Source organism: Gorilla gorilla, chromosome 18 (assembly GCF_029281585.2).
Source record: "Gorilla gorilla gorilla isolate KB3781 chromosome 18, NHGRI_mGorGor1-v2.1_pri, whole genome shotgun sequence".
Taxonomy (NCBI): domain Eukaryota; kingdom Metazoa; phylum Chordata; class Mammalia; order Primates; family Hominidae; genus Gorilla; species Gorilla gorilla.
The window spans coordinates 82,865,560-82,893,076 of record NC_073242.2 but is presented as its reverse complement, the minus strand read 5'-3'; the positions used below and the strand labels follow the sequence as shown (position 1 = coordinate 82,893,076).

Below are 27,517 nucleotides of genomic sequence, written 5' to 3'. Positions count from 1 at the left end.
GAGAGGCCAAGTGAGATGAAGACAGATGATCCAGTAGATTTGGCAGCATGAAAATCACTGATGGCAATGACACGAGCAATCTCAGTAGAGTGCTGGGGGTGGAAGTCAGATTGGAGTAGGCGAAGATGGAATGAAAGAGGAGGAAGTGAGATGGCATGCAGAGATGTCTCTGAATGGTTCTGCTATGAAGGGGAGTAGAAAAATGGAGCTTTTGATAAAGAAGAAGGCTAGACTAAGGGAAAATCTCTAATGATGGAAGACGCTAGAGAACCCAGAGTTTCTCAGTACACTCATGAGAATGATACAAGAGAAAGAGGCTGATGATGCAGAGAGAGTGAATAATCAAAGAAGTCGAGACCTTGAGTGTCTAGAGCAGTAGCCCCCAAGTCAGGTATGCAAGGATTTGTAAGGCCATCTGGAAGAGTGGTGGGGCACAGGGGAGAGGTAGAACTGCTTTATTTTTAATATAAAATGAAAGAACTCAAGCATTATTAAAATATGTATGCCTATATATATACACATACATATACACACAAATAGGTTTAATATGAATATTATTATAAAACAGACACAAGTACATGAGTACTACCACCAGCACACTACTGGTGGTGTGCTGGAGTCAGTCCACACTGGCTCATGAGAGCCCACTGTGTGCATCTCTTTCCAACTGCACATTCAGTAACACCATGACAGTGGCCTGTAACTGTCCACAGTGAGAGTATTTACACTGCGGAAATCAAAAAACACTAAAAATCAAGGCTGGTTCTTTCCCCCTACAGGCCGCTTGTTAAACATTTTCTAGGATGTCACTGTATGTGCTTATCTACTGATAAGAGTATGTGATCAAAAATATTTGGATAGGAGAGAAGATACTTCTTATATTGGAATAGGCTAGAAGGAGAAAGAAGGTATGAATTCAGATAGGATGATAAATGTAATAATAGTAGGCAGATGAGTACGTTCTAGGGTTTCTTTTGGAGGGGTGGTAGTTAGAGAATGCTCTGACTTTCTCAATGAAGTTAAGGTGAATCACTAGCTAAGAACGTATGCTGGTCATTAGAGCTGTTTGCCAAATAGTTCTGGATTCCTTCTCTGCCACCCAGCTTTTTGGGCCCAGTGTAAAATTACACTTCCTGGTCCCCTCATGATGGATGAAACATGGGATTACTTCTGTCCAGTGAAAAATGATGGCCATCCCTTCCAGCCTGGAACATGTCATTGTCACTGCAAGACCCTCCAGCATACTCTGCACCCCTCTGCCACAGCAACCAGCTGGTGGCTGCTTGGATCTCTGAGCTACTTTAATGGGTAGTGACTCTGTGCCAACCCACAAATGATACATAAAATGGACAAGAAATATTATTGTGTGGAGCCACAGAGATTTGAGAGTTATCAGTTACTATAGCATAATCTAGCCTGTTCTGAATGAGGCAGAGTGCAGGAGATATTACAGAAGACATGCAGAAAGTGGGAGGAAGTATGCAGAAGAAAAATGAATGAGTCAAGTCTGAATGTGAAAAAATGACTTTACTAGGTAAGTGTGGTAGGACTGCCCTGCTTCTCAAAATGCCTATCTGAGGTGTTGACCATGAATTGAAAGTGACAAAGAGAAGGGTCATGTGGCATACCACTATGGATTTTCATTGAGATTGTCAGAGATCCATTAAGGATTGAGTTTCCATATTTTAGTTATCCCCATTGGAAAACAGAAACAGTGATATCGTACTTTCTATTTACATAGCTTATGAAGAAAGCAATGCAATCCTGTAGGCAGAGACCAAATATTCTGAAGCCATGAGCAGCAACTCTAATTCTATCACTATACTGGTTACTTTCTAAGCAAGTCCCTGAGGCCCCAGTATACTCAAAGCAATGATGAAGAAGTGATGAAGAAGGTAATTTCTTCACACTGTCTTAACACCTCCAGTACTCTCTGAATGGTCCTTAGTATAAAATAATAAAGAAAAGTATGGTAATTCCCAAGAACTCTGTTTCTGAACACACTCCCCTCTGGGACTAAGAAAGGAATACTGAAAATAATGCACTCATATGCAAAAACGCCTGCCCGCCCCCCCATTAAAATTTTGCTGCCCTTGTTCAACATACACTGGGTCTCAACACTGTATAAGATATATTTAATATGGGGAAATTATAACCCTATAGACCAGGAAAACCACATAACCACATAAATATCATCTGTAAATACCTTGACATAAAAAACAGCATAAAAAGAAAATAATGGCATGGGAAAATATTCCATTTTTTTCCCACTCAGATCATGTCCCCTTTCTCTCTGACCATATGTGTTTCTATTCCTGCAGTCCTCAAGTGTCCAGCTCTTAAATACTTCCCCCAGGCTCCTACCCCAACTCCACACCCGGATGGTCCTTCCCATCCCTGGGTCATTTTCTCACAGAAACCTTTCCTGAATCTCCACCCTCAAATAGGTGCCCTCTGTTATCACTCCACACACTTTACTTCTCTTTCGTAGCACTTATCTATTTGTAACTATATTTATTTAAACTATTATTAGTTTAATAATCTGTCCTGTAAGATCACAAGCTCCTAAAAGAAGATAGTACTAGTGGCCTGGAGCGGTAGCTTACACCTGTAATCCCACTACTTTGGGAGGCCGAGGCAGGTGGATCATCTGATGTCAGGAGCTCGAGACCAGCCTGGCCGACAAGGTAAAACCCTGTTTCTACTAAAAATACAAAAACTAGCTGGGCGTGGTGGCAGGCATCTGTAATCCCAGCTACTCAGGAGGCTGAAGCAGGAGAATCATCTGAACCCGGGAGGTAGAGGTTACAGTGAGCCGAGATCACACCACTGCACTCCAGCCTGGGTGACAGAGCGAGACTCCATCTCAAAAAAAAAAAAAAAAAAAAAAGAAGAAGAAAATAGCATTAGTACCTGTTATAGCCACAGCACTTGGTTCCACATAAGTGCTCAAGACTCCTTTCTAAGAATAAAAGCTTTAAAAGACTGAAGCAGATGAGTGGAGATCTTGGCTGGGGTAGGAAAGAAAACTAAATGTAAAGAGGCATGAGAGATCTTTTTGGGGTGCTAAAAATGTTCTAAAACTACTGTCATGATGGTTGTATGCCTCTGGAAATTTACCAAAAATCACTGAATTGTACAATTTCAAAACGTGCATTTTATGGCATGTAAATTATACACATATACAGTTAATCAATAAACGTTTTGAAAAAGAAGATTGATAGATGTGAATATCTGAAAATTTAAATTTTTGTATAAAATAAATCATAAAATTAAAAGGCAAACAAACTGGAAAAAAAAGTACAACCTATATGGCAGGAATGCAGAACCATTAATACAGAACCATTAAAAATTTAAATACACACACACACACAAACACACACATTCACAAGCAAATTAACAGAGAAGCCTCTTAGCACATAAAAAAATTAACTGCCTGGGCGTGGTGGCTCACACCTGTAATCCCAGCACTTTGGGAGACTCAGGGGGGTGTATTGCTTGAGCTGACGAGCTCGAAACTAGCCTGGGCAACAAGGTGAAACCCCCTCTCTACTAACAATAAAAAAAAATTAGCCAGGTGTGGTGGCACGCACCTGTGGTCCCAGCTACTTGGGCAGCTGAGGTGGAAGGATGGCTTGAGCCCAGGAAGTGGAAGCTGAAGTGAGCCTAAGCCTGGGCCACAGAGTGAGACCCCATTTCAAAGATAGATAAATAAATAAATATTAACTGTATCAAAGTTGGAAAATATATAATTTGTATTAAATTATACTTAAATTAGTTACTGTCTATCAAATTTGCATTAAAACATTTTATAATAGTAATACATATTGTTGATAATGGCAAAATTCAATATTCTGATAGCGTGCAATTAGGAATGCAAATTATTACAACGTTGCTTAACGCCAATTGGACAAGATCTATCAGAACCTAAATATGCCCATATCTTTTCATGCAGTTATTCTACTTTTAGGAATTTGTCATAAGGAAGTTATTAAACACACCAAGATTATAAGAATATTCATCATACTGCTATTGATAATAATTAAAAACTGAAAACCACCAAAATTCCAAGAAGGGTTTAGAAGGGAAAATGGTACAATCACGTGATGGAATATTAAAGTAACAAACTTAACTGTTTGGAAGTCAGTAGGAAACTATACTCATAGAAGAAATTAGTAACAAGATAGACAAGAGATCTCAGTTTCATTAAAAGAAAAACAGTACATATGTAAAAGCTCACAGAAAAAAAAAAAAATTGGATAAAAAGATAGCCAAAAGTTTATGGTGGTTATCCCTGAGTAATGTAATTGAGCATCATTTTGATTTTCTTCTTTAGACATCTATATTATTTTCAAATTTCCCAAAATAAATGTAAAATATTTTTAATCAGAAAAATCAGAGTGAAGATGCTACACTAAAAAAATTCTTAATTTTCATGACATTTCTTATATTTGCCAAGAGATTCTTTCTGATGGCTCTAAATGGTCAAAAATCTTCAAGAGAACTTCTGGTACTATTTAAATCTGTTGTTCAAGACTGAGGAATTTTCAGTCTACCACAGTGAAAACAAATAATAATAACTGGCTAATTTTGTCACTATCTCAAAGAAAATGTAAGAGAAAAAAATCCCAACCTAAATGCCCTCTTTTATTGTTTATAAAGTAATTAAATTAGTGCCTGACACATAAACGTACTATGAAGCATTTGTTCAATTTTTCTTTAAAAAAAAAAAAAAAAAGAACAAGTAACTTTGGAGAAGAAGTGAACATTAAGTAATTTAATATTAATTCATTCTGTCAAACAAATAAGTTCACTTTCCATTTTGGACAGGTACATGTAGAACATCAGATATCACACAATAATTTGGAACAGCTGTTGGCAGATTTTCAAATATGCTAGGCTTTTTTTCATTTAATCCCATTAGAGTTTTTTCCAATGAGTATGCAGTCATGAAGTTTATATTAGCAGTTGTCTGGTCACATACTGTATTTCTTGAGATTCACAAATGATCCTGTGGCATAAATGATGATTATATAGTTTAATAAGTATTTGGAAAGGTATTTTAGATATAAAATGCCAGCATGCCAGGCCTTTGTCAATGGCTGAAAGACGTGGAAAGCTAAGCTCTCAGGAGATCAGGCTTCATTTTCTGTCTATTTTAAGCCATTATATAAAAATTCTACCTTTTCCTCCCATATCAAGAGATGCTTCTGAAAGATTTCATCACACAGGGAAGTCAGACATGGTTTTTAAACAAGTAAGATACCAGTTTACCAGAGGCTCACTTAAATGAAGCCCAGTGGAACTCAACCTTGGGTAGAGACAAAAAAAAATTTAAATATTCAAGTAACTTGGGAAATACCCTTCACTTAGAAGTACTAGAATATTCTGATTTTAGAGGAGTGTATTTCTAATCTAGCTGTTAGATTTTGCTCCTAACACTTTCTATTTTGCACTCAGCAATTTGCACCCTATCACTCATTTTCTATATAATTTTTGTTGTAAAACGCTTGCGACTTGGCAGCCATCCGATGACTAACGGGCTAAACACTCGTCTGACCCAGACTCTGTCTGCATGATGCAAACTAGAGCTCCAGAAAGGATACACTTCTGGAGTCACTGTTCAGACTCTGCCACAGCTATCACAAGACTTGAGGTAACATGTGCTTTGCTACAAAATGACACAGAGATCCTCGTTCATTCATTCATTCATTCAATACTTCATTTCATTTTGTTTATTTAACATTTCTCAAATACTTCCTATGTACCAGGCACTGTATAAAGTGCCAGACATACAAGGATTAAAAGAAGATAGGTCCTATTTGACAGCATCTCATAATTTAACAGTATAGACCAAAATGGAAACCAAAAGAGAAGAATGTCCTACAATAGAAGTGTGAGTATACTGCTATGGGAGCAGGGAATAATTAGGAAGGAAAAGCTGGAAAACCCTTAGGTACTGAATACATATGTATTGAGCACATACTATTTGCAAAGCACTTGGGTGCTGAGAATATGGAAGAGAGCGAAACGTCTATTTTCTCTCTAGAAGCTCATGTCCTAGCAAGGTGAGCCAGACAATAAGCATATAAATAAGTAAAATATACGGTATTTTAGATGATGATAAGTCTACGGGGAAAAATAAAGCCGAGAAAGTAGGATAGGGAGTGCTGGGGTAAGTATGCCTACTTTCCACAGGGTGGTAAGGGAAGGTCTCTAGATACAGTGACATCAGAGCAGAAGAAAGCAAGAAATAAGGATACAATATCTGCAGATGCCTGGGGGGATGAGAGAGTTCCAGGTTGAGGGAACATTCAGTGCAAAGGCCTTGGGGCAGGAGTGAGCTTGGTTTATTCCAGGAAGAGTAAAGTGCCAGAATAGGAAGAAAAGTGTGAGGGGGGTGGGGAGTGGGCAGGGGCAGGAAATGAGGTGAGGGAAGCAGTTAGGAACCCAAGCATGTAGAGCTTTGTGGGTGCATGTCAGGTCCTAGGCTGATGGGAAGCTATTCAAGGGCTTTGAGCAAGAAAGTGTAATGAGCTGATTTATGTTTTCAAAGATCATTCCGGATGCTGTGTTAAACTAGACCAGGGGAAGGAGGCAGAACCAGTCAGGAGGCTGTTGCAACAGAGATGATGGCAGTTTTGGCCACGGTGTAAGAAGCAGAGGTGGTGAGAAGCAGTCAGATTTTTCATACATTTTAGAACAAAAGGGATTTCTGAAGCCTTCACAGAATATGTAGTGTTTAAGTAAAGTCTTTAAGAGTAGATGCTCACCAGACAGAAAAGGGAAGAGAGTACTAGTGGGCACAAAGGCAAGGAAGGATAAGAGGGCACAGCAGAGTCAGGGTGGAACCAAGAACTCCCTATGACGAGAGTTTATGGTTGGGCGCCATTTTAGGCCATGGGATGAGATTACACCAGAGAGGTAGTTTAGGGTCAGAAAGTCAATGGCAGCTGGGTGCAGCGGCTCACACCTGTAATCCCAGCACTTTGGGAGGCCGAGGCAGGCAGATCACTTGAGGTCAGGAGTTTGAGACCAGCCTGGCCAACAAGGCGAAACCCTGTTTCTACTAAAAATACAAAAATTGGCCAGGCATGGTGACACGCGCCTGTAGTCCCAGCTATTCAGGAGGCTGAGGCAGGAGAGTCGCTTGAACCTGGGAAGCAGAGGTTACAGTGAGCCAAGATCGCACCACTACATTCCAGCCTGGGTGACAGAGGGGGACTCTGTCTCAAAAAAAAAAAAAAAAAAAAAAAAAAAACAAGAAAGTCAATGGCCTTATAGGGTGGATATGCTGAGGAATTTGAACTTGACCTTGGAAGCAAAGGCAACTCAACAAAATTTATAAAACAAGCAGGTACAAGTCAGTTCTGATGGCACTGGGGAGGGCATGAGGAACGCTAATCAGGAGGATGCTAAAACTGCGGAGGCAGAAAGTGATCAATGTGGCCTACATAGTTGAGGCAGTGTCTGTGGGATGGAAAAAGAAAAAACAATTTGAGAGATTCTAAAGAGGTAAAACCACCAGGGACCCAGTGACTAAATGAGGGAAGAAAGCAATGGGTAGAAGTTGAGGGTGGTGAGCTTTCTAATCTCAAGAATGGGACTAGGGGATACCGTTAGAGAAGAGGCTGAATGGGAGGAGCCTTGTAGAAAGAATCCTTATTAAAATGTAAGTGACATCCTGTCACGCTTTGCTCCAAGCCTTCTCATGCCTCCTCATCTCAGAGTAACCGCCAATGCTCTGCTTACAGAACTTACAGACTATAAGTTCTCGTATAACCGGGCCCCTCTCTCTCTCTGACCGTCTCCCCTGCTCTCACCAGCTGTCTCCCTCTGCTCCAGGTATGTTGGCCTCGGGTGCTTTTCCTGTCAAGTATACCTGAGGCTTTGCTGTTCCGTAGGCCCAGAACATTCTTCCAACAAGTATCTACATGGCTTGCTCCTACATCACCTGCCCCACAAGAAATAAGCTCAAAGAAGACACGAATCTCTTGTCAGTTTTCACAACTTCATTTCTAATGCCTAAAACAGTACCTGGCACAGAGTAGGGGAGTGAAATCCATTTGTTTAATGGAGTAAGTAACTTAATGAATATGAATCATGTTGAGTTAGAGGTAGCTGGAAGACTTTCAGGTAGAGCCGCTCTGTAGGCAGTTGGAAGTGGAGAGCTAGAGGTCACAGGGAGAGCTGGGATGGGGACAGAGGTCTGGAACCATTGAGACAAGAGCAGAGTCATCTCAGAAGGATGAAGAGACACAAGGGAAGAGAGAAGCAGTATAGGACTTAAGAGTGGAGACCCAAAAGCCAACAGCCCAGACTTAAATCCTAGTCCCAACATATCCTGCACATAAGTCTTAAACAAATTTTTGAACCTCTCTGTCCCTCGGTTTCCTCATCTCTAAAATAGGGTTTTAGTAACACCTGTCTCAGAAGCATATAGCAAGATTTCAATGAGCTCACACGTGTAATGCACTTAAAGTAGCAGCAGAACAACCTGGCACACAGCTAGCACACAATCAGTGACAGCAAGGGGGTTACTGAGGATGGTCTCATTTTCTTTGTATAAAAGGGGCTGCATTCATATTTCTGGAAGTCAGAGTTTGTTTTCTGACTATGTAATTCCTCGTTTCCTTGTGTTCCATGATGAGCTAACAGAAGTTCTCTCTGCTTTTCTGCTTTGACCTTTGGTGGTTTGGTTTTGCTTTTCTCTACGGTCCTATTAAAAGAAACTGCAAAACTTCTCTGAAGGTGTTTTGAATTGGAGCATGGTAGACCAAGAGGTGGACAATATAGCAGAAAGAGCATGGGCCTTCAGAGTCAGACAAATATGGGCTGAACTCCAGCTCTCCCACTCAGATAACTAACTTAGTCTCTCCTGATTTCCTCCTTTTTTAATCTTGTTATGACAGGCAGGCTGAACTCCAATTCCTGGGCTCAAATGATCCTCCCACCTCAGCCTCCCAAGTAGGTGGAACTTACAGTTGTGCCTGGTTCCTCTTTTGATTTCTAAAACAGAAATACCTACCTCAAGTACCTCAAGCCTAAAGAAGAGTAGTTGCTGAATACCTATTTGTGGAATGAATGAATGAGGCTGTTGTGGGGATTGCATGTGAGAGCATGCATAAAACATGTAGCACAAAGCCTAGCACACTGTAAGGGTCAATCGACAGACCCAAAATGGAAGCTGAACAGACTCCTGTGTTTATGACTGGCAGCTGGTTTGGCATTCCTGTGGTGAGGGCCTGTTTAAGGGACCCAGTGTCAGGTCTGAACTTTCTATTTACTCATGTCATTAAAAAGTATTTTCACTTCATCTTTTAAGAGAAGAGGTTTACTTTTACTAAGGTTTTATTGAATTACTAAGCCTTCCTAGAAGGTGTACTTTGGCCAGGCGCAGTGGCTCACACCTGTAATCCCAGCACTTTGGGAGGCCGAGGCAGGTGGATAATGTGAGGTCAGGAGTTTGAGACCAGCCTGGCCAACATGGTGAAACCCCATCTCTACTAAACTTACAAAAATTAGCCAGGCATGGTGGCACATGCCTGTAATCCCAGCTACTCAGGAGGCTGAGGCAGGAGAATCGCTTGAATCTGGGAGGCAGAGCTTGCAGTGAGCTGATATTGCACCACTGCCCTCCAGCCTGGGCAACAGAGTGAGACTGTCTCAAAAAAAAAAAAAAAAGAAAAGAAAAGAAAAACAGCAAGGTGCACTTAGAGTGATTAGATATTAGTATCAGGGTTTGTTGCGGGCCTTGGAAAGATAACAGAGAAGTCTTGATAGTTGTTCTGTTTGCATTTGGGTTTCCTTTTATCCCTCAGTGGATGGCTGGTTCAGAGCACAGTGGGCTGATAACCTTTTGTATCTCATTCTTCCTGTACCACTTTCACACAACAAAAGCTGAAATGGCTTGGCAGTTGCTTTGCGACAATGCATGTAATCATGCACCAGAAGGCTTATAGCTATGAAAATTTAGTAAGCATTTCAGAACTAATTGCATTTTTGTGGGTTTACCTGTCTTAAGGGTACTTTTTAAAATTATTTTTTTCCCTGATTGCAAAACAATATACCTTCACTGCAGATGATCTGGAAAACTGGGAAAGTTCAAAAGAGAACACCCACCCTATCACTATGCAGTATGACATTTCTGTACACATCTGTCAAATCTTTCCAGATGCCAAATCCCTGGGGAAGTGTGTATGTGTGTAGAAGCAAAATTCAAATCATACTAAACTCATTATTATTATATATAACTGGTTTTCCAAATTAACTATTGGGTGCATGCATTGAAGCAAACTCATTCAGCACCTGATAGGTACCCGGCACTGAACAAAGTACAGAGGATAAGGGAAGCCAGCACACACAAAAATTCATTACAATTAAGTGAGATTAATGCCAGATGTGATGGCTCATGCCTGTAATCCTAGCACTTTGGGACGCCAAATCACTTGAGGTCAGGAGTTCGAGACCAGCCTGGCCAACATGGTGAAACCATGTCTCTACTAAAAATACAAAAATTAGCCAGATGCACTTGCTTGAACCCAGGAGGCAGAGGTTGCAGTGAGCTCAGATCGCGCCACTGCACTCCAGCCTGGACACAACACAGCTAGACTCTATCTCAAAAAAAAAAAAAAAAAAAAATTAAGTGAGATTAAGTGCTGATAAAGGTATAGATAAAGTATAAGAGAGGAAGCAGAGACAACTCTCTGGTTGTAGAGGTGTCAGGGAAGCTTCCTACAGGAGATGACATATGAGCTGTTACTAACAGGTAACGCAGAAGTTTACCAAGGAAACAAGAGACAGGCTGGGCATGGTGGGTCATGCCTGTAACCCCAGCACTTTGTGAGCCCAAGGTGTGTGGATCGCTTGAGCTCAGGAGTTCAAGACCAGTCTGGGCAGCATGGTGAAACCCTGTCTCTACAAAAATACAAAAAATTAGCCAGGCGTGGTGGCACGTGCCAGTGGTCTCAGCTACTTGGGAGGCTGAGGTGGGAGAATCGCATGGGCCCAGGGGGCAGAGGTTGCAGTGAGCCCAGATCACACCACTGCATTCCAGTCTGGGTGACAGAGTGAGATCCTCTGTCAAAAATAAAAAAAAAGAAGAGACACATAAAGAGAAGGAGGTATATCAGCAGAGGACGTAGCAAGAAGGCCCCAAAGATGAAACTCATAGCAAATTTAAAGTACTGCAAAAATCCAGTGTGGATAAAAGGTGTAAGAGCAGGGGAGATGAGGCTGAAAATGTAGGAGCCAGTCAATGATGTGGGATTTGAAGCAGAGGGTTGCCATGCTCAGATTTACATCTTGGTTAGAAAATACTACAGCTTCAAGATGAAGGGGGGCAAAGAGGAAAACTAGACAGACCTATAAGAGGACTGATAGTGAAGAGGAAAGATGGTGCAAATCAAATGGGAATGGAGATAAGAGACAGTGGCCTAGAAATAATATTGAGCTAGAAGTCACAGAAATCATCTTGACCTGGATTCTAGATGGGTAAAGTCCTTCTTTCCTCTCTTCCTTCCTCGGTTACTGATGGTCAGCTATGTACATGCAGGTGCTAGAGATACAAAGATGCTGTGACCTAGTTCCTATTCTGATTTTCATGGCAACCCTCTGCTTCAAGACTTCACATTGTAGTAGGAAAAAAGAGGTGAAAATTTATTATTTTTACATGCCCAGAGGGCCTACTCTTCCTTCTTTGGAAACAGGACTCCGATTTTCCTTTGGGAGAGCCACCCATGTCTAACTCACATAGTGCATACAGTTTGGTGGGAGTACTCTCACTCCAACCCCACTCCAAGAGTAGGTGCATGAACTAGGCTGGGCAAACAGGAGCATTTGACTCTCCTGAACATGATGACTAGTTCAGTGATAAGCACATGACTCCAACCAGGCCAACAGGATTACTTCCTGGATAATTTGATGGAACCAGGGAAAAAGAACTCACTACCTTTTTCTAAGATCCCAGATGCCAAAGGCCACATACCCCTTGGGCTGTCAGAGTCCTGCTATGCTCTCAGATGAGAGCCTATTGAGCATGAGATCACACTGAGGAAAGCTAAGCCAAGAAAAACAGGAAAAAACAGTGATGGGGTGACATCTTTTGTAAAGTTGGATTTAGCCATGTACTCCTAGACTTCTAAGGCAAGTCAATAAATTCCCCTTATTTTTTGCCACAGTGAATTTGATTTGGGTTTTTGTCATTTGTAATTGAAACAGTGGTGTCTAATTCAGAGACAGAGACACGGAATTCTGTAATTGCAATACCATGTGCTAGGTGGTATAGAGTTATTTACCAGGAGTGCAATCAACTTGACTTGTAGGTAGGGTAAGCTGGGAAAATGTTCACAAAGGAGGTGATGTTTAACTGAACTCTTGAAGAATTAGCCATCTGCAACAGGATAAGGAGCAAAAGGAAGGAGGAGGAGCTAGGCAGAAGAAACAGCATGAGCAGAGGCAAGGAAGTGTGGAATGTCCAAGGAAAGAAAAACAGTCACTATGCTAAAGCATTAAATTCACAGCAAAAAGCCGATTCTGAAGAAATGTACATGCTCTGTAGGCCATGAGAAGTCATGGGTGATCTAATTTGACCTTTTCACCTGTCATTTAACCTCTCTAGCCCAGCTTCCTCATAGGTAAAATAAGGTTAATCAGAACACATCACTGAAACTGATAAAAATATTAAAATACCTTACCTGCTGATAGAATTCATCATCTTTGGGGGTCAGATAAGGAAGCCAAGTGTCTTCAAGCTCTTCAAGAAGCCTCAGTTTCTGTTTGAAAATAATAATTACATATAAGTGAATATGCAGTAACCCAAAATAAGACACTCTCTTATTTTTCCAATAAGAGAATACAAACAAATTTTAACCAACTTTGAATTTATAATCTTTTAGAGATAGAAATTAGTCAAATCTCAATTATAAAATATATTAATTAAATTACATACATCTTTTTTTTTCTTTTCTTTTAGAGACAGAGTCTCGCTCTGTCACCTTGGCTGGAATACAGTGGTGTGATCACAACTCACTATAACATCAAACTCCTGGGCTCAAGTGATCCTCCCATCTCATCCTCCCAAGTAGCTGGGACTACAGGGGTGCCACCATGCTTGGATAATTGTTTTTATTTTTAGTAGGGACAAGGTCTCGCTATGTTGCCCAGGCTGGTCTCAAACTTCTGGCCTCAAGCAATCCTCCCATCTTGGCCTCCTACAGTGCTGGGATTACAGGCATGAGTCACGGCACCCAGTCAATTACATATATACTAAATTACACATGGTATGAAGCATAATTTTAGAAATAATTTTATTCACTCTCACATTTCATGAGACAATTTGATTCACTCTTCACATGTATTGTTGACATCCGGGTCTTTTTCATCACTAGAGTCAGCTTACAAGTCATCCAACACAGTTTTCCAGAGCAAACGCCTGTCTGTATAATCTGCTTGAGACATAGTAGCTTGTAAATCCTTTTATGGTACTATCACTGGAAATACCAAACCAAGCCACAAGTATTCATTTGCATAATGTCAGCATACGTGGAAGAGTTATTCATCTTGTAAACATTTATTTGAGATCATATCCACTTACGGTATTGCTTTTTTAGAGTGATCTATCATCTCTACAATAATTAATAAATCTGTGTTAAACATCTTTGTTTCTTTTCTTTTCCAATTCCATGAAGTAGCCTTTTTAAGCACTCAAAGCCAGCATTGTCTGAGGCTGTTTCAAGAGACTATGTTTTCCCCAAACAGTACTGTGCTACTCAAACAAAGTAACTGAAAGACGATCTCATATTATAAAGTATCTTATAAGAAATCAGATACATATAGGGCACCTCCGTCCTTCTGAGGGATATTTTTCAAAGAATATCTGACCTTACATTCAAGAATATATGGAGTTTTCGTGTGTACGTCGCATATAAAAGGCATAAATGTGCATATACACTCACAGACACATATACACATAGACATGTACATACGACAGACATTATCTGTAAGAAAGAAAGCAAAAACAGCAGAAACAACTGGGTTTCAAATAAAAATGCAATTAAATGCATCATCAAAGCTACTGTCAGCCAGTAAGTCACATTTATAAAAATTAGATAACGGTAAACCTTGCTCTGGGCCGATATAGTCCCACTCAATAAGAATATGGCTTGGTAAACACAAACTGGATTTCAGGCTCCACCTGCTCCAATGGCCAATGTCTTTATAAAGTGCACAACCTACTCAACCAGACGGGGCGGCCCTGCATACTACCCTCTCCCACCCCAAATAGCAGCCTTCTCTCACAAACCTATCACAATCAGAGTAGTCAGAGGAAACTTCCTTTTGGGTAAAACACAAATTCTTTCTGGACCTTTTTTGTATCATTACCTAAAAGTGAGGAAAGAGAAAGGGAATAGAAGTATAGCAACCAATTGACCTGAGAGACACAAAACCAAATTCTACTCTTAGGCATAATTCTATTATATTTATTTAGTCAAAGCCTTTGTTTTGACTATAGGTGTTTTCTCATTTACAACGAAAAGGCTGACTTACCAGTTAAACAAAGAAATTTTTTTTTTTTTTTTTGGAGACAGGGTTTCACTCTGTCCCACAGGCTGAAGTGTAGTGGCCCAATCACAGCTCACTGCAGCCTTGACTTCCTGGGCTCAGATGATTCTCCCAACTCAGCCTCGCAAGTAGCTGGGACTAAAGGTGCAATGCCACCATGCCTGGCTAGTTTTGTTTTACTTTTTTTGTAGAGATGAGGCCTCAGTATGTTCCCCAGGCTGGTCTCAAACCCCTGGGCTCAAATGATCTGCCCGCCTTGGCCTCAAATGATCTGCCCGCCTTGGCCTCCCAAAGTGCTGGGATTACAGAAGTGAGCTACCATACCTGGCCTAAATTATGATACTTTTATAGTTATAATACTAATGTAACACACACCATTACAGATAATCGACAAACCAGTTTGGATAATTCACTATTGGTTAATTGATTTATCTATTTTTCAGTATTAATCATTATTTGGGCCATAGAAAGAACCAATGATATTTCCATGCCATACTTGTACATTTCTCCACTCCATCATAAATTTAATCAAAATCTATACCTCAATTTTTACTTCAAGCTCAGAAAAGCCTCCATTTTCCTATGAATATTTTATCAATTCTTAGTCTTTTTTATAGACACAAAGTGCCAGAATATTTATAAATGCCAAAAAAGGTAAGCCTTGAATAATTCAAACACACATTTCTCAAACCTTGAAATGTCTCCACCTTGCAAACACCACCTTAAGATCTCTTCATGAGAGTCCATCAATAAAGCTAATCTACATATAAAGAGGAGCACAAAAGCATGGATTCCCAAAAGTAATTACATACTCCACCTAAATCAGATGAAACAGCAACAGACCTGTCCCATAGGTCGACAAGTGCCAATGTAGGCTGAACCTCTGCTTATAATTAATGCTTCAGCTAAATTCTTGTAACAACCACCACTTCTCAGTTCATTTCGGAACTGAGCATCAGACAGGTATAAAACATTGTAACTTATAAGTCTGTATCAAAAGGATAAAATTTGACAAGATTTTTCCTACTCTAGAGCAAGCAGCATATAATTGATCTTCCACTAGGAATTTTCATTTTAATCCTGTGAGCACTGTTGTATCTACATGACAGCAGAGAATGGGGACCAGAAAATCATCCAGCTTAAGACCCTACAGATAAAAATCCGCTCTGAACATCAACACTCAGTACTTGCAATTTTACGAAGTAACTGGCAAGATCAATTATTAAATAACAATATTTACAAACATAAAGAGAAGTTTTGGTCATGTTTACATCGGTGAAATCAATCAGATATCAATAGTGAATTGGTAGCTCATAAACATCAAAATTAAAAATTCTTAACTGCTTTATAAAAAAACAAATATTAAGATTGCTTTATGAAAAGCGAGGTCACTGTGGGCAAGACTAAGAGAAACAGGCCCTTTCATTCTCTGCTGTCAGGAGGGCAAAACAAAACCATACTTAAAGAGGGTAACCAGTCAACTCCTTTCAAAATTCAAATGCATTTACCATGTGAGCCAGCGATCCTACTTCTGATTTATCCTTCTAATATACTTGTACCATGTTCAGAAGAATATATGCATGAGGATACTCATTACATCATTACTTGTAGAAAAAAAGTTTGGAATCACACTAAAAACCACTGAACTGTACACTTTAAAATGGTGAATTTTATGATATGGAAATTATTATCTCAATAAAACAAAAAGATTAGAAACAATGCAAATCTCCAGCCACAGGGGACAGTTGAATAAACTACAGGACATCCACATGATGAAGTATAAAGCAACAGTAAGCAAAAACAAGGACGCTCTCTGTTTATGAACTAAAAAGCTCTCCAGAAGATATTGGGAAGTAAAAAGCAAGGCACAAAACTCTGCTTGTATTTGCATACAGAAACACAAAGGATAAATGACAGACTATTAAAGTGATTATCTGTCAATAGAGGTGGGAAATGACTAGAAAGGGGCAAGGCAGAGCCAAGACTACTCACAATATTCCATTTTATATTGTTTTGATTTTTGCACTATGTAAACGTCTTACCTATTACCAATTCAAACAACTAACCTACTAATTCCTCACATGAAATTCAGTATAAAGATGAAGACAACATGATTTTTGGCATTGTTTTAGAAAGTGCCTACTTTTGTCCATGTACAATGAAGTATTTATTTGGAAAACTATTGCAGACTAGCACACTAAAGAGGAGAGGAAAAAAACAGCTCTGACAATTTTCTTTGTGTCAAATGCCAACCACAGTAAAAACACACAACATTAAAATGCACTCTGGAGCACAGGTAGAAGGAGCTCATGTTTGACTGTCAGATCTGGCTAACTGCTGCTCCTCGGCCTGATGTACAGATAAATCCACACAGCTGGGCCCTGCAGCACACTGCTCTGCTCACACACTTCTTTGCTGTCACACTTGCGTCAAATACATCAAGCTGCTCACAAATGCCACATGGAGAGCCAGAGAGAGCGTGAAGCCTCAGCTCTCCTACCTGGCAGGAGGGGCAGATGAAGACCCCTGCACACAGGCTACCACCCATTTCCACAGCTCTAGCAAAGTAAAAGAGGACAAAAGACCTATGTGAAACACACCACAGCCAGCTGCAGTGGCTCACACCTGTAATCCCAGCCCTTTGGGAGGTGGAGGCAAGACGATCACCTGAGCTCAGGAGTTCGAGACCAGCTTGGGGAAAATGGTAAAAACCTGTCTCTACGAAAAAATACAAAAACTAGCCAGGCGTGGTGGTGTGCACTTGCAGTCCCAGCAACTCGGGAGGCTGAGGTAGGAGGATCCACTTGAGCCTGGGAGGCAGAGATTGCAGTGAGCCGAGATCGAGCCACTGCACTCCAGCCTGTGTGACAGAATAAGACTCTCCGTCTCAAAAAAAAAAAAAAACACACACCACAACTCAAACTCGTAAGGGTTTAAAGTTAGATATCAGAAACTACACCAGCCCTGAGCCTCTGCTTTACTGTGAAAAAGTGAAGCTGTATCTGAGCTTGTATATCTTGTCACATAGAGATATGGTTTGAGAGTCTTACAGTAATTACATAAAAAGATTAAGTGGATTATGACTCATCACGTACGGGTGTATCTCACCTACAAATGAAGTGTATTTTTCATCCCACTCCTGACTCTTCAGCCGTGTCAAGATTATGCTGCTAAGGACACTTATTCTTTATCCATTTATCATTTTCCACATAATACTTCTTCAACTATGCATCCTATTGTGTCAGGTTCAGTAAAAATTTGATTTTGTTACCTGAGTCTTTTCAAAATACAGTGATGAATAATGGCTAATGAATGTTCATTGTGAAAATAACTGCATGATCTTATGAGGGTTTTAAGTGGGAAAATGACCTAGTCCTTAAGCAGGGTGCTTGGTGGGCAAGGAAGACATATCTAAACTAACACTAGAAAGATCATTAAGAGCCAGGCGCGGTGGCTCACACCTGTAATCCCAGCACTATGGGAGGCCAAGGAAGATGGATCACTTGATGCCAGGAGTTCAAGACCAGCCTGGCCATCAAAGGGAACCCTGTCTCTACCAAAAATACAAAAATTAGCCAGCCATGGTGGCGCACACCTTAATTCCAGCTTCTAGGGTGGCTGAGGCAAGAGAATCGCTTGAACCTGGCAGATGGAGGTTGCAGTGAGTCACCGCTGCATGGTGACATAGCATGATTCTTTCTCAAAAAAAAAAAAAAAAAAAGATCAATAAGAAGTAGCTAAACCAAAAAAGTGTAAATATTTCACATATACCATATTTGCTTTAGATAAGAAGAAAAAAAGTATTTCAACCATTTCAACAAATTCAGCATTCCTTGTCCTATGAAAAACTTCCCTCTCCATGAAAATATGGCACAGTAAAAGTAAACTGGATTTGGAGGCGAAAGTAGAATTTTGAATGGAGACTCTTTCACTTCCTCGATGCGGTACCACATGGGAAGCAAACTCGCTCATTCTCAATTTCCTCATCTGTAAGGACACTGTTTCATAGAGTTGTGATGATAAAATAAAATTATTCATACATATTAGTGCCTTTTGCAAACTATAAACTATGCAGATATTAGGCAAACAGCATTCAAACAGTGAGGCAGGGGTCTGTATAACAAAGCAAACTCCTTTGTTATGTGTGTATAGCCTAAGGAGCCAAACTCTTGAATTCCAATGCCAGTTCTACCAGTCTAGGTGCATGATTTGGAACTAGTTTCTTATCTCCCTGTGAGATGTAAATGATATTAATACATAAAGCTCTAAGAACAGTGTCTGGCACATAAACAGCCCCTCAATACACTTTGGCAACCATTCGTTGTTATTGTTATTTACTCATGTCTGGAAAGGACAGTTTTATTTCCTAGTTACAAATTACTTATACAGGAATCTATGTGTACCACATCAAATTATACTTTAGGCCACAGATCAATGCCACTGGATTAATACAAATCCAGATATTAATTAGCCTCAGTGATCTACAGGAGAAATGTATAAAAACTTCCCATAAAAGTTTACATATATAAAATGTGTCAATTAACTACGTTGTGGTGATCGCCTACTTTTTAATATGACAAAATTGCATAATTTTAGAACATATAAAGAAACTAAGGCCCATCCAGAGCTATGAAGTGACTGGCAAGAGACTATACTGCTGCTTATGAAAGAATCACAACTCGCATTCTTAGTTCCCAGGTACAAGGCCACACCCACTATACCACACCATCCCTGAGGCAAGAGAAATCATCTCTCTTAAGAATTGTTTAATTTTTAACTGAAAAACAACATACACAACACAACATTTTTTTAGAAGTTTTTAATTAAAATCAATCCTACTTATAAATTTTTAAAACCAATACTTACAGCCACTGCTCTTGGACCCTCAAGTCCTGGCTGCTTTGGTAGCTCTACAAGGCTTTCAAAAGAGATCTTTTTAATTAATACTTAGCAAATCTTGTTCTGTTTCCAATAATGGGAGCCAACACTACAGCATACAAAAAAATCTAGCCTGGATAGAAAATGTCATAATTTAGAAAACATCAGGAAGAACACTCAGAAGGACTTCACCTCAGCAGTGGTGCGATAGCCCTAGACTCAATGTCACACTGTTCCTTTCTAATTAAATGCAATACCTGAAAAGATTCAACTGTTTCCAAGTAACATAAATGAGTTACTTAAAGAAACAGCAAGCACAAAATCCAGCACTTAAATGTTAAAAATTTACAATGTTTGTCACCCAATCAAAAGCAACAAGGCATGGAAGTTTCTAAGAGAATACTACAAGGCAAGACAATATGACTGATAATGAAGAGAAAAATCAACTAATTGAAACTGGTGCAAAAACAGAACAGATGATGAAATGGGTAGACAAGTACACTGAAACAGTAAGTATAGCTATAGTTCACAAGTTCAAAAAGTTGAGAAAAGATTGAGCATGGTAAGTAGAGAAACAGAAATAACGTTAAATCAAGCGTCTAGAGTAAATCCACAATATCTGAGAGGCAAGATACACTGGATAATAATAATTCAACACAAATTAGTTATAATAGAAGAAAAGAATAATGAACCTGAAGACACAGCAAGGCAAATTATCCAAAATGAAATACAGAGAGGAAAAAGACAGGAGAAAAAGGTTAACAGAGCATCAGTGAGCTATGGGATGATTTTAAGCAGATTAATACATGTAATTGGAGTTACCAAAGGAAAGGAGAGAGATTGGAAGACAGAAAAAGAAGTGGCCAAATATTTTCCAAATTTGATGAAAACCATCAATCCACAGATTTAAGATGTTCAAAGGACTTCAATCACAAAAATCAAGAGGAAATAACACTAAAACGCAACATAATCGAATTACTTAAATCCAGTGAAAAAGATAAAGTCTTAAAAGCAGTCAGACAAAAGAAAATACAGTTGGCCCTCCATATATATGGGTTTCCCATTTATGGATTCAAACAATGTCAGATAAAAAATATTGCTGAAAAAAAATGGATGGTTGCAGCTATACTAAACATGTGCAGACTTTTTTCTTATCATTATTCCCTAAACAATGAAATATAACAACTATTTATATAGCATTTATATTGTATTAGGTACTATAAGTAATCTAAAGATGATTTAAAGTACGTAGGAAAATGTGCATAGGTTATATGCAAATGCTACATGCCATTTCATATAAGGGACTTGAGAATCCAAGAATTTTTATATTTGCAGGGGTCCTGGAACCAATCCCCCACAGATAGCAAGAGATGAAGGTACTATGTACACAAAAAAAACTATAAAAATAACACCAAATAAGGCTGCGTGTGGTGGCTCACACCTGTAATCCCAGCACTTTGGGAGGCCGAGGTGGGCGGGTGGATCACTTGAGGCCAGGGGTTCAAGACCAGCCTGGCCAACATGGCGAAACCTCGTCTATACTAAAAATACAAAAATTAGCTGGGTGTGGTGGTGCACACCTGTAATCCCAGCTACTGGGGAGACTGAGGCACAATAATCACTTGAACCCAGGAGGTGGAGGTTGCAGTGAGCCGAGTTCACACCACTGCACTCCAGCCTGGGTGACTGAGTCAGACTCTGTTTCAAAAAAAGAATAACACCAAATAGCTCATTGTAAAAAAAAGAAAATGGTTGCCGGAAGACAGAAGATAGTGGGGAAATGCTATAATGCATTTCAACAATAAAGGAGAAATAAATATTTTTTCAGACACACAAAAGCAGAAAGAATTCAACACCAGCAGATCTTCAAGGTAAGAACTGATAATGGAAGATCTTCAGGTGGAAAGAAAAGGACAATAGATTAAAAATCTGAATCTACTTAAGAGAATGAAGAGTGTCAGAACTGGTAACTATATGGGAAATATAAGACTTCTCACTAAGTCTTTATAAAATTATAAAAGATAATTGACTAAAGCAAAAACGAGAGTAGTACATTTTGGGATTCATAACATATGTAGAAATAAAATGTATGATAGCAACATCACAATGGCCAAAGAGATATGAAAAGTATATTGTGGTAAAAATTTTTATGCTACATGTGAAGCACAGTAATACTTCAAGAAAGATTCCGATACGATAAAGATGGATACCAGAAACCCTAAAACCAACATAAAAAAAAACAAAGAATTACAAGTAATAAGCCAACAAAAGAAATAAAATGGAATTATAAAAAAAATCCAAAAAAAGGCAGAAATCAAGGAAAAAAGGGATCAAAGAATAGACAAAAATGGTAGAATTAAATCCAACCATAGAAACAATCACAATAACTGTAAATGATCTAAATAACCCAATTAAAGGGGAGAAACTGTCTAATTGGATTTTTTTAAAAGCAGTATGCAACCATAGGTTGCCTATAAAAAATATTCTTCAAATGTAAAGAAACAAATTGATTTAAAGTAAAAGGATGGACAGGACATTGTGAAATTGTATTTAATGCCACATAAGTGTATACTTTAAAATGGTTAAAATGATAAATTATATGTTATGTATATTCTACTGCAATAAAAAAAGATTTGTAAAGAAGTAAAAAGTTGGAAAAAAAATTTACCCAGTAATACTAATTAAAAGAAAGTTGAAGTGGCTATATTGGTATCAGAAAAAATGGAATTCAGAACAAAAAATATTACAAGAGACAAAGTCATTTCATAATGATAAAGGAGTCAAATCATCAAGAACATAAAAATCTTAAACATATATACACCTAATAACAGGTCTTCAAACAATCAGCAAAAACTGAAAGAACAAAAAGAAATAGGTAATTCCATAGTTAATACTCTAAGATTTCAATATCCTTGTCTTAATAACTGGTAGAACAAGTAGACAAAAGCACCATAAGAGACTTGAACAACACCATCAACCAGCTTGAACTAACTGACATGTAGATAGCACTCCACCAAACAACAGCAAAATAGACATTTGTTTCAAATACACATACAATATTTGCTGAGACAGACCATCTCTGGGTCTCAATACATTTATAAGGATTAAAATCATAAAAAATATATTCTGTGATAAAATGGAGTTAAACTTAAAATAATAACAGATATACATCTAGAAAATCCCCAAATATTTGAAAACTAAATAATTGATTCCTAAATAATACATGAGTCAAAGAAGAAAACAATGGAGAAATGAGAAAGTATTTTAAGTTGAACAAAAATGAAAATACAACATTTCAAAATTTGTAGGATGCACCTAAACTAGTAAACTGAGGGAAATTTATGGCCCTGAATGCCTATAATAAAAAAGAAAAATGGTCACAAATCAATTACCTTAGCTTCCACTTGGAGAAACTCGAAAAAGAAGAACAAATACAATAAACAGGAGAAAATAATAAAAGACCACAACAGAAATCAATGAAATAGAAAACAGAAAAGTTTAAAAAAAAATGAAGCCAAAAGCTAGTTCTTTGAGAAAAGAAAATTTAAAATCTCTAGCCAGAATGATTTAAAAATACACACAGAAGTTTCAACATACCAATTAAAAGGATAATAAGGGGATGTTATAAACTTTATGCTAATAAATTCTAGAACTTAGATAAAATAGACAAATTCCTTGAAAGACACAAATTACCTAGGTTCACTCAAGAAGAGGTTAGCCTAGGCTAAACCGGGCATGTACCAGGAACGCTGTCATTTCAGCAAAGTGAGGAGACTTGCCCAGAGAGTGAAAAGACCTCAGCTAAGTAGGAGATGTAACTCAGAGGATGAGGACTCCGGAGCCCTGAGACTCCATACTTTTGTGTTATCCCTCTACTACAGGATGAGAATGAGATGTCATCCACAAACAACCCCACACTGGGCCAAGCACAGACACAGTCCCCACTTCCTCTCTCTGAGTTTGCCTCATTCATTCATCCATTCACCAAACATTTACTCCTGACCCACTATATGCCAGGGATATGCTTGGAACAAAATGGTGATCAAGACATAGGCCTTGCTCTCAAAGAAACAAAAGAAAAAGAAAAGGATAGCCCCTTTTTAGTAGACATAGATAGTCCTATATCTATTAATGAAATTGAATTTGTATTTCAAAAGCTTCCCACAAACAAAACTCCAAATCCAAAGCCTTCACTGATAAAGTCTACAAAGCATTTAAGAAAGAAATAATAATAATTCTACATAAATTAATCCAGAAAATTAATGGCTTTCAATCCCAAAGGCAAGCAGAAATATTACAAGAAAATTACAGACCAATATCCCTCATGCATATAAATGTAAAAAGTATTAACAAAATGTTAGCAGACTGAATCCAACAACACATAAAAAGGACAATATATAATAACCAAGTGTTACCCCCAGAACGCCAGGTTGGTTTAACATTCAAAAATCTACATAAATCCATCATATTATCAGGCTAAGAAAGAAAAACTAGAGGGTCACCTGAATAGATGTAAGAGCATTAGACAATACCCAACAATGACCCTGATAAACACACTCGGTAAACTACGGAATTTCTTCATCTTAATAAAGGAATCAATGAAACCCTACCTAGTGGTAAAAGAGTGAATGATTTTACCCTAAAATGAGGAAAAAAGCCAAGGATGTTTCCCATCACCCCCTCTATGCCAGATTGTACTGAAGGTTCTAGCCCGTGCAACAAGGCAAGAAAAAGAAGTGAAAAGTATCCGGATTGAGAATAAATTTTTAAAAGGTAAAAATGTCATTATTTAAATACGACATAAGCATCTATGTAGAAAATTCTACAGAATTTGCAAAACAGCTATTAGAGCTAATAAATAAGTTTAGCTACACTGCAATATCAATATACAAAAATTAGTTTATTTTTATATGCTAGCAACCAACAATCTGAAATTGAAGTTTTTTTAAATACCATGTACCTTAACAAAAATTATAAAGTACTCAGAGATAAACTGGACAAAAGGTTTTCCACACTTATACAAAGAAAATTTAAAAAACACTACCGAAATTAAACAAAGAGATATGCCATGTTAGTGGACTGGAAGACTCGATAAAATATTTCACTGTCCCCAAATTGATGCAATCCCAAACTAAGATCCCTGCAGGTTTTTTTGTAAAAACTGACAATCTATTTCTAAAATTCACTTAGAAACGCAAAGACTTAAAGTAACAAAACATCTTTGAAAAAGTAAAATAAAGTTGAAGGACTTCACTACCTAACTTCAAGACTTGGTATAAAACTACAGAAATCAAGACAGTGCTGTATTGATATAATACTAAACAAACAGATAAATGGAACAAAATAGAGGTCCACAATAGACCCAGATATTTATGTTTCATTGATTTTTGACAAAGATTCAAATGGAGAAAGAAGAGTCCTAACAAATAGTACTTGAAGAATCAGATATCTATATCTTTTAAAGAACTCCAATCCACACCTTGTGCATACACAAAAATATCTCAAAATGAATAAATACATCAATATAAAACCTAACTATAAATATAAAACCTTAAAACTATAAAACTAGTATTAGAAAACATACGAAACTCTTTTAGTATTTAAGTTACACAAGGCAGAGATTTCAGAGAAATGAAACCAGAAGTAAAATCCATAAAAGAAAAAAAGGATAAACTTCATGAAATTTAAGAAAATCTGCTCTCAAAACTAGAACTCTTATACACTGCTCTCATGAAAACAAAATGGTCAACTACTTTGGAAGACAATCTGGAACTTTCTTAAAAATATATATATTAAACACCTACAACATGATAGCATATGTCTACATAAAAATCTGCACATGAATGTTCACAGCAGCTTCATTTGTAATTACCCAAAACTGGAAACAACCCAAATGTCCATCAACAAGTGCACAGATAAAGAAATCGCAGTATACTGAAAAAAAGAAAAAGAAATTATGGTATATCCATATAATAACTCACCAATCGGCAATAAAAAGGAATGAATTAGTGAAGCATACAACGACATGATGGATCTCAAAATCACAATGCTGAGTGAAGGAAGACAGGCCTCCCCCTAAACCTCCAAAAAAGAGCACACAGTGCAGAGAATCTTTAGGGCAGTGAAACTGCTTCGTGTGATACTATAACACAGTGGTAAGTACATGTCACTATACATTTGTCCCAAGCAACAATATATACCACCAAAAGTAAACCCTAATGGTTTATTAAACTTACGGACATTAGGTGATAATGATGTGTAACAGATGTACCACTCTAATGGCAGATATTGATAACAGTGGAGTGTGTGTAACAGAGCATGTGTGGAGGTAGGGAGTATATGGGAAATCTCTGTGCCTGTCTCACAATTTTGCCAGAACCTAAACCTACTCTAAAAAACCAGAATCTATTTTTTAAAAGGGAGAGAGAAAGAGAGAGCGAGTGCAAAAGCACATACTGTTTGACTGATTCCATTTATGCAAAATTCTAGAAAATGCAAACTAGTCAATAGTGACAGAAAGCAGATTAGTAGCTGCCCAGAACCACTGGGGGAGAGAAGGAGAAAAGGATTTCTGAGGGACACAAATTAGGAGTGATAATGAACATGTCTCCTAATCTTGATTTTGGTGGTTTAACCAGTATATACGTATGTCAAAACTTTAAATATGTGCGGTTTACTCTATATCAATTATACCCCAATAAAACTCTTTAAAAAGGGAAGAGTAAGTAAGGATTACTTAAATTTGGTTTAACGTGCCTATAAAACTGGGCCTGCTGTCATTTGACAGATGGACTTTTCATTATCATTCAATTTCGTTCATTGTTTTATTCAGATTTTCTACTTCTTGAAGCAATTTAAGTAATGCCTATCTTTCTAGGTATGTATCAACTTCATCTAAGTTAGTTCTCAAATGTATCGTATTTTCTTAGATATTAGTAATTCACGTAGTATGTCCCCTTTTGTGTCCCTAATATTGGATCACACATAATTTACTTCTTCCTTCTTACATTTTCATCATTCTCCAGAGCTTTAGCTTTATATTCATTTTAGAACAAAAAGTAGTATTTAAACCAATAACTTAGTGAATTTTCCAATACCCTTTATCAATCTCTATGCCCACCCTTGTTTGTTTGCTTGTTTTAATTAAAAACTAGGCCAGGAGCAGTGGCTCGCTCCTACAATCCCGGCACTTTGGGAGGCCAATGCGGGCAGATCACCTGAGGTCAGGAGTTCCAGATTAGCCTGGCCGACATTGCAAAACCCCATCTCTACTAAAAATTCAAAATTAGCTGGGCATGGTGGCACATGTCTGTAATCCCAGCTACTCGGGAGGCTGAGGCAGGAGAATCACTTGAACCTGGGAGGCGGAGGTTGCAGTCAGCACTGCGCCATTGCACTCCAGCCTACACAACAGAGTGAGACTCCGTCTCCAAAAAAACAAAAAAAAGAAAGAAAGAAAGAAAAAAAACAAAACCTTACTTCTGGTTTCACTTTTCTTCTTGCTAAAGAGCAGCAAGAACAGCTTCCCTGGTGAGATTCCATGGATGGTAACTCTCTTGGTCTTTCTTTATATCTGAAAGTATCTGTATTTTTCCTTCACTTTTGAATCAAAGACTAACTGGGTTTAAAAATCAAAATTAACTATAACTTCCCCTTAGCATTTTGAATATATTAGTATATTATTCTCCTGTCTTCTAGCATCTATTGTTGCTAATCTTTCTTTCGTAGGTAATTGGCATTTTTTTGTTTTGTATCTCAAAAATGTTTTTTCCTCTATATCCCTTAAATTCTACAACGTCAACACGATGATACTACTCAATATATCTAAACTCATCATTCTTTAAATAGGAAAATTCTCAATTCTTGGCTCTTTACATTTTGCTTCTTGGCCAGGTATAGAGGCTCATGCCTGTAATCCCAACACTTGTGGGAGGCTGAGACCTCAGGTGGATGGCTTGAGCCTAGGAGTTTGAGACCAGCCTGGGCAACATCGCGAGAATCTGGTCTCTACACACACACACACACACGCGTGTGCGCGTGCACACACACACACACACAAATCTATTAGCAGGGTCTG

At 38.3% G+C, this 27,517-nt stretch overlaps 1 protein-coding gene across 6 annotated transcripts in view; it reads right to left on the bottom strand.

Moving 5' to 3' along the window:
• Nucleotides 1-27,517, bottom strand: part of FTO (FTO alpha-ketoglutarate dependent dioxygenase) — a 405,797-nt gene that overhangs the window by 286,755 nt on the left and 91,525 nt on the right. For all 6 annotated transcript variants that reach the window (XM_019012612.4, XM_019012613.4, XM_055366795.2 and 3 more), the window contains exon 2: nt 12,696-12,773. In XM_019012612.4, coding sequence (XP_018868157.1) covers nt 12,696-12,773 — 78 coding nt within the window. The remainder of the gene's footprint in view (nt 1-12,695; nt 12,774-27,517) is intronic.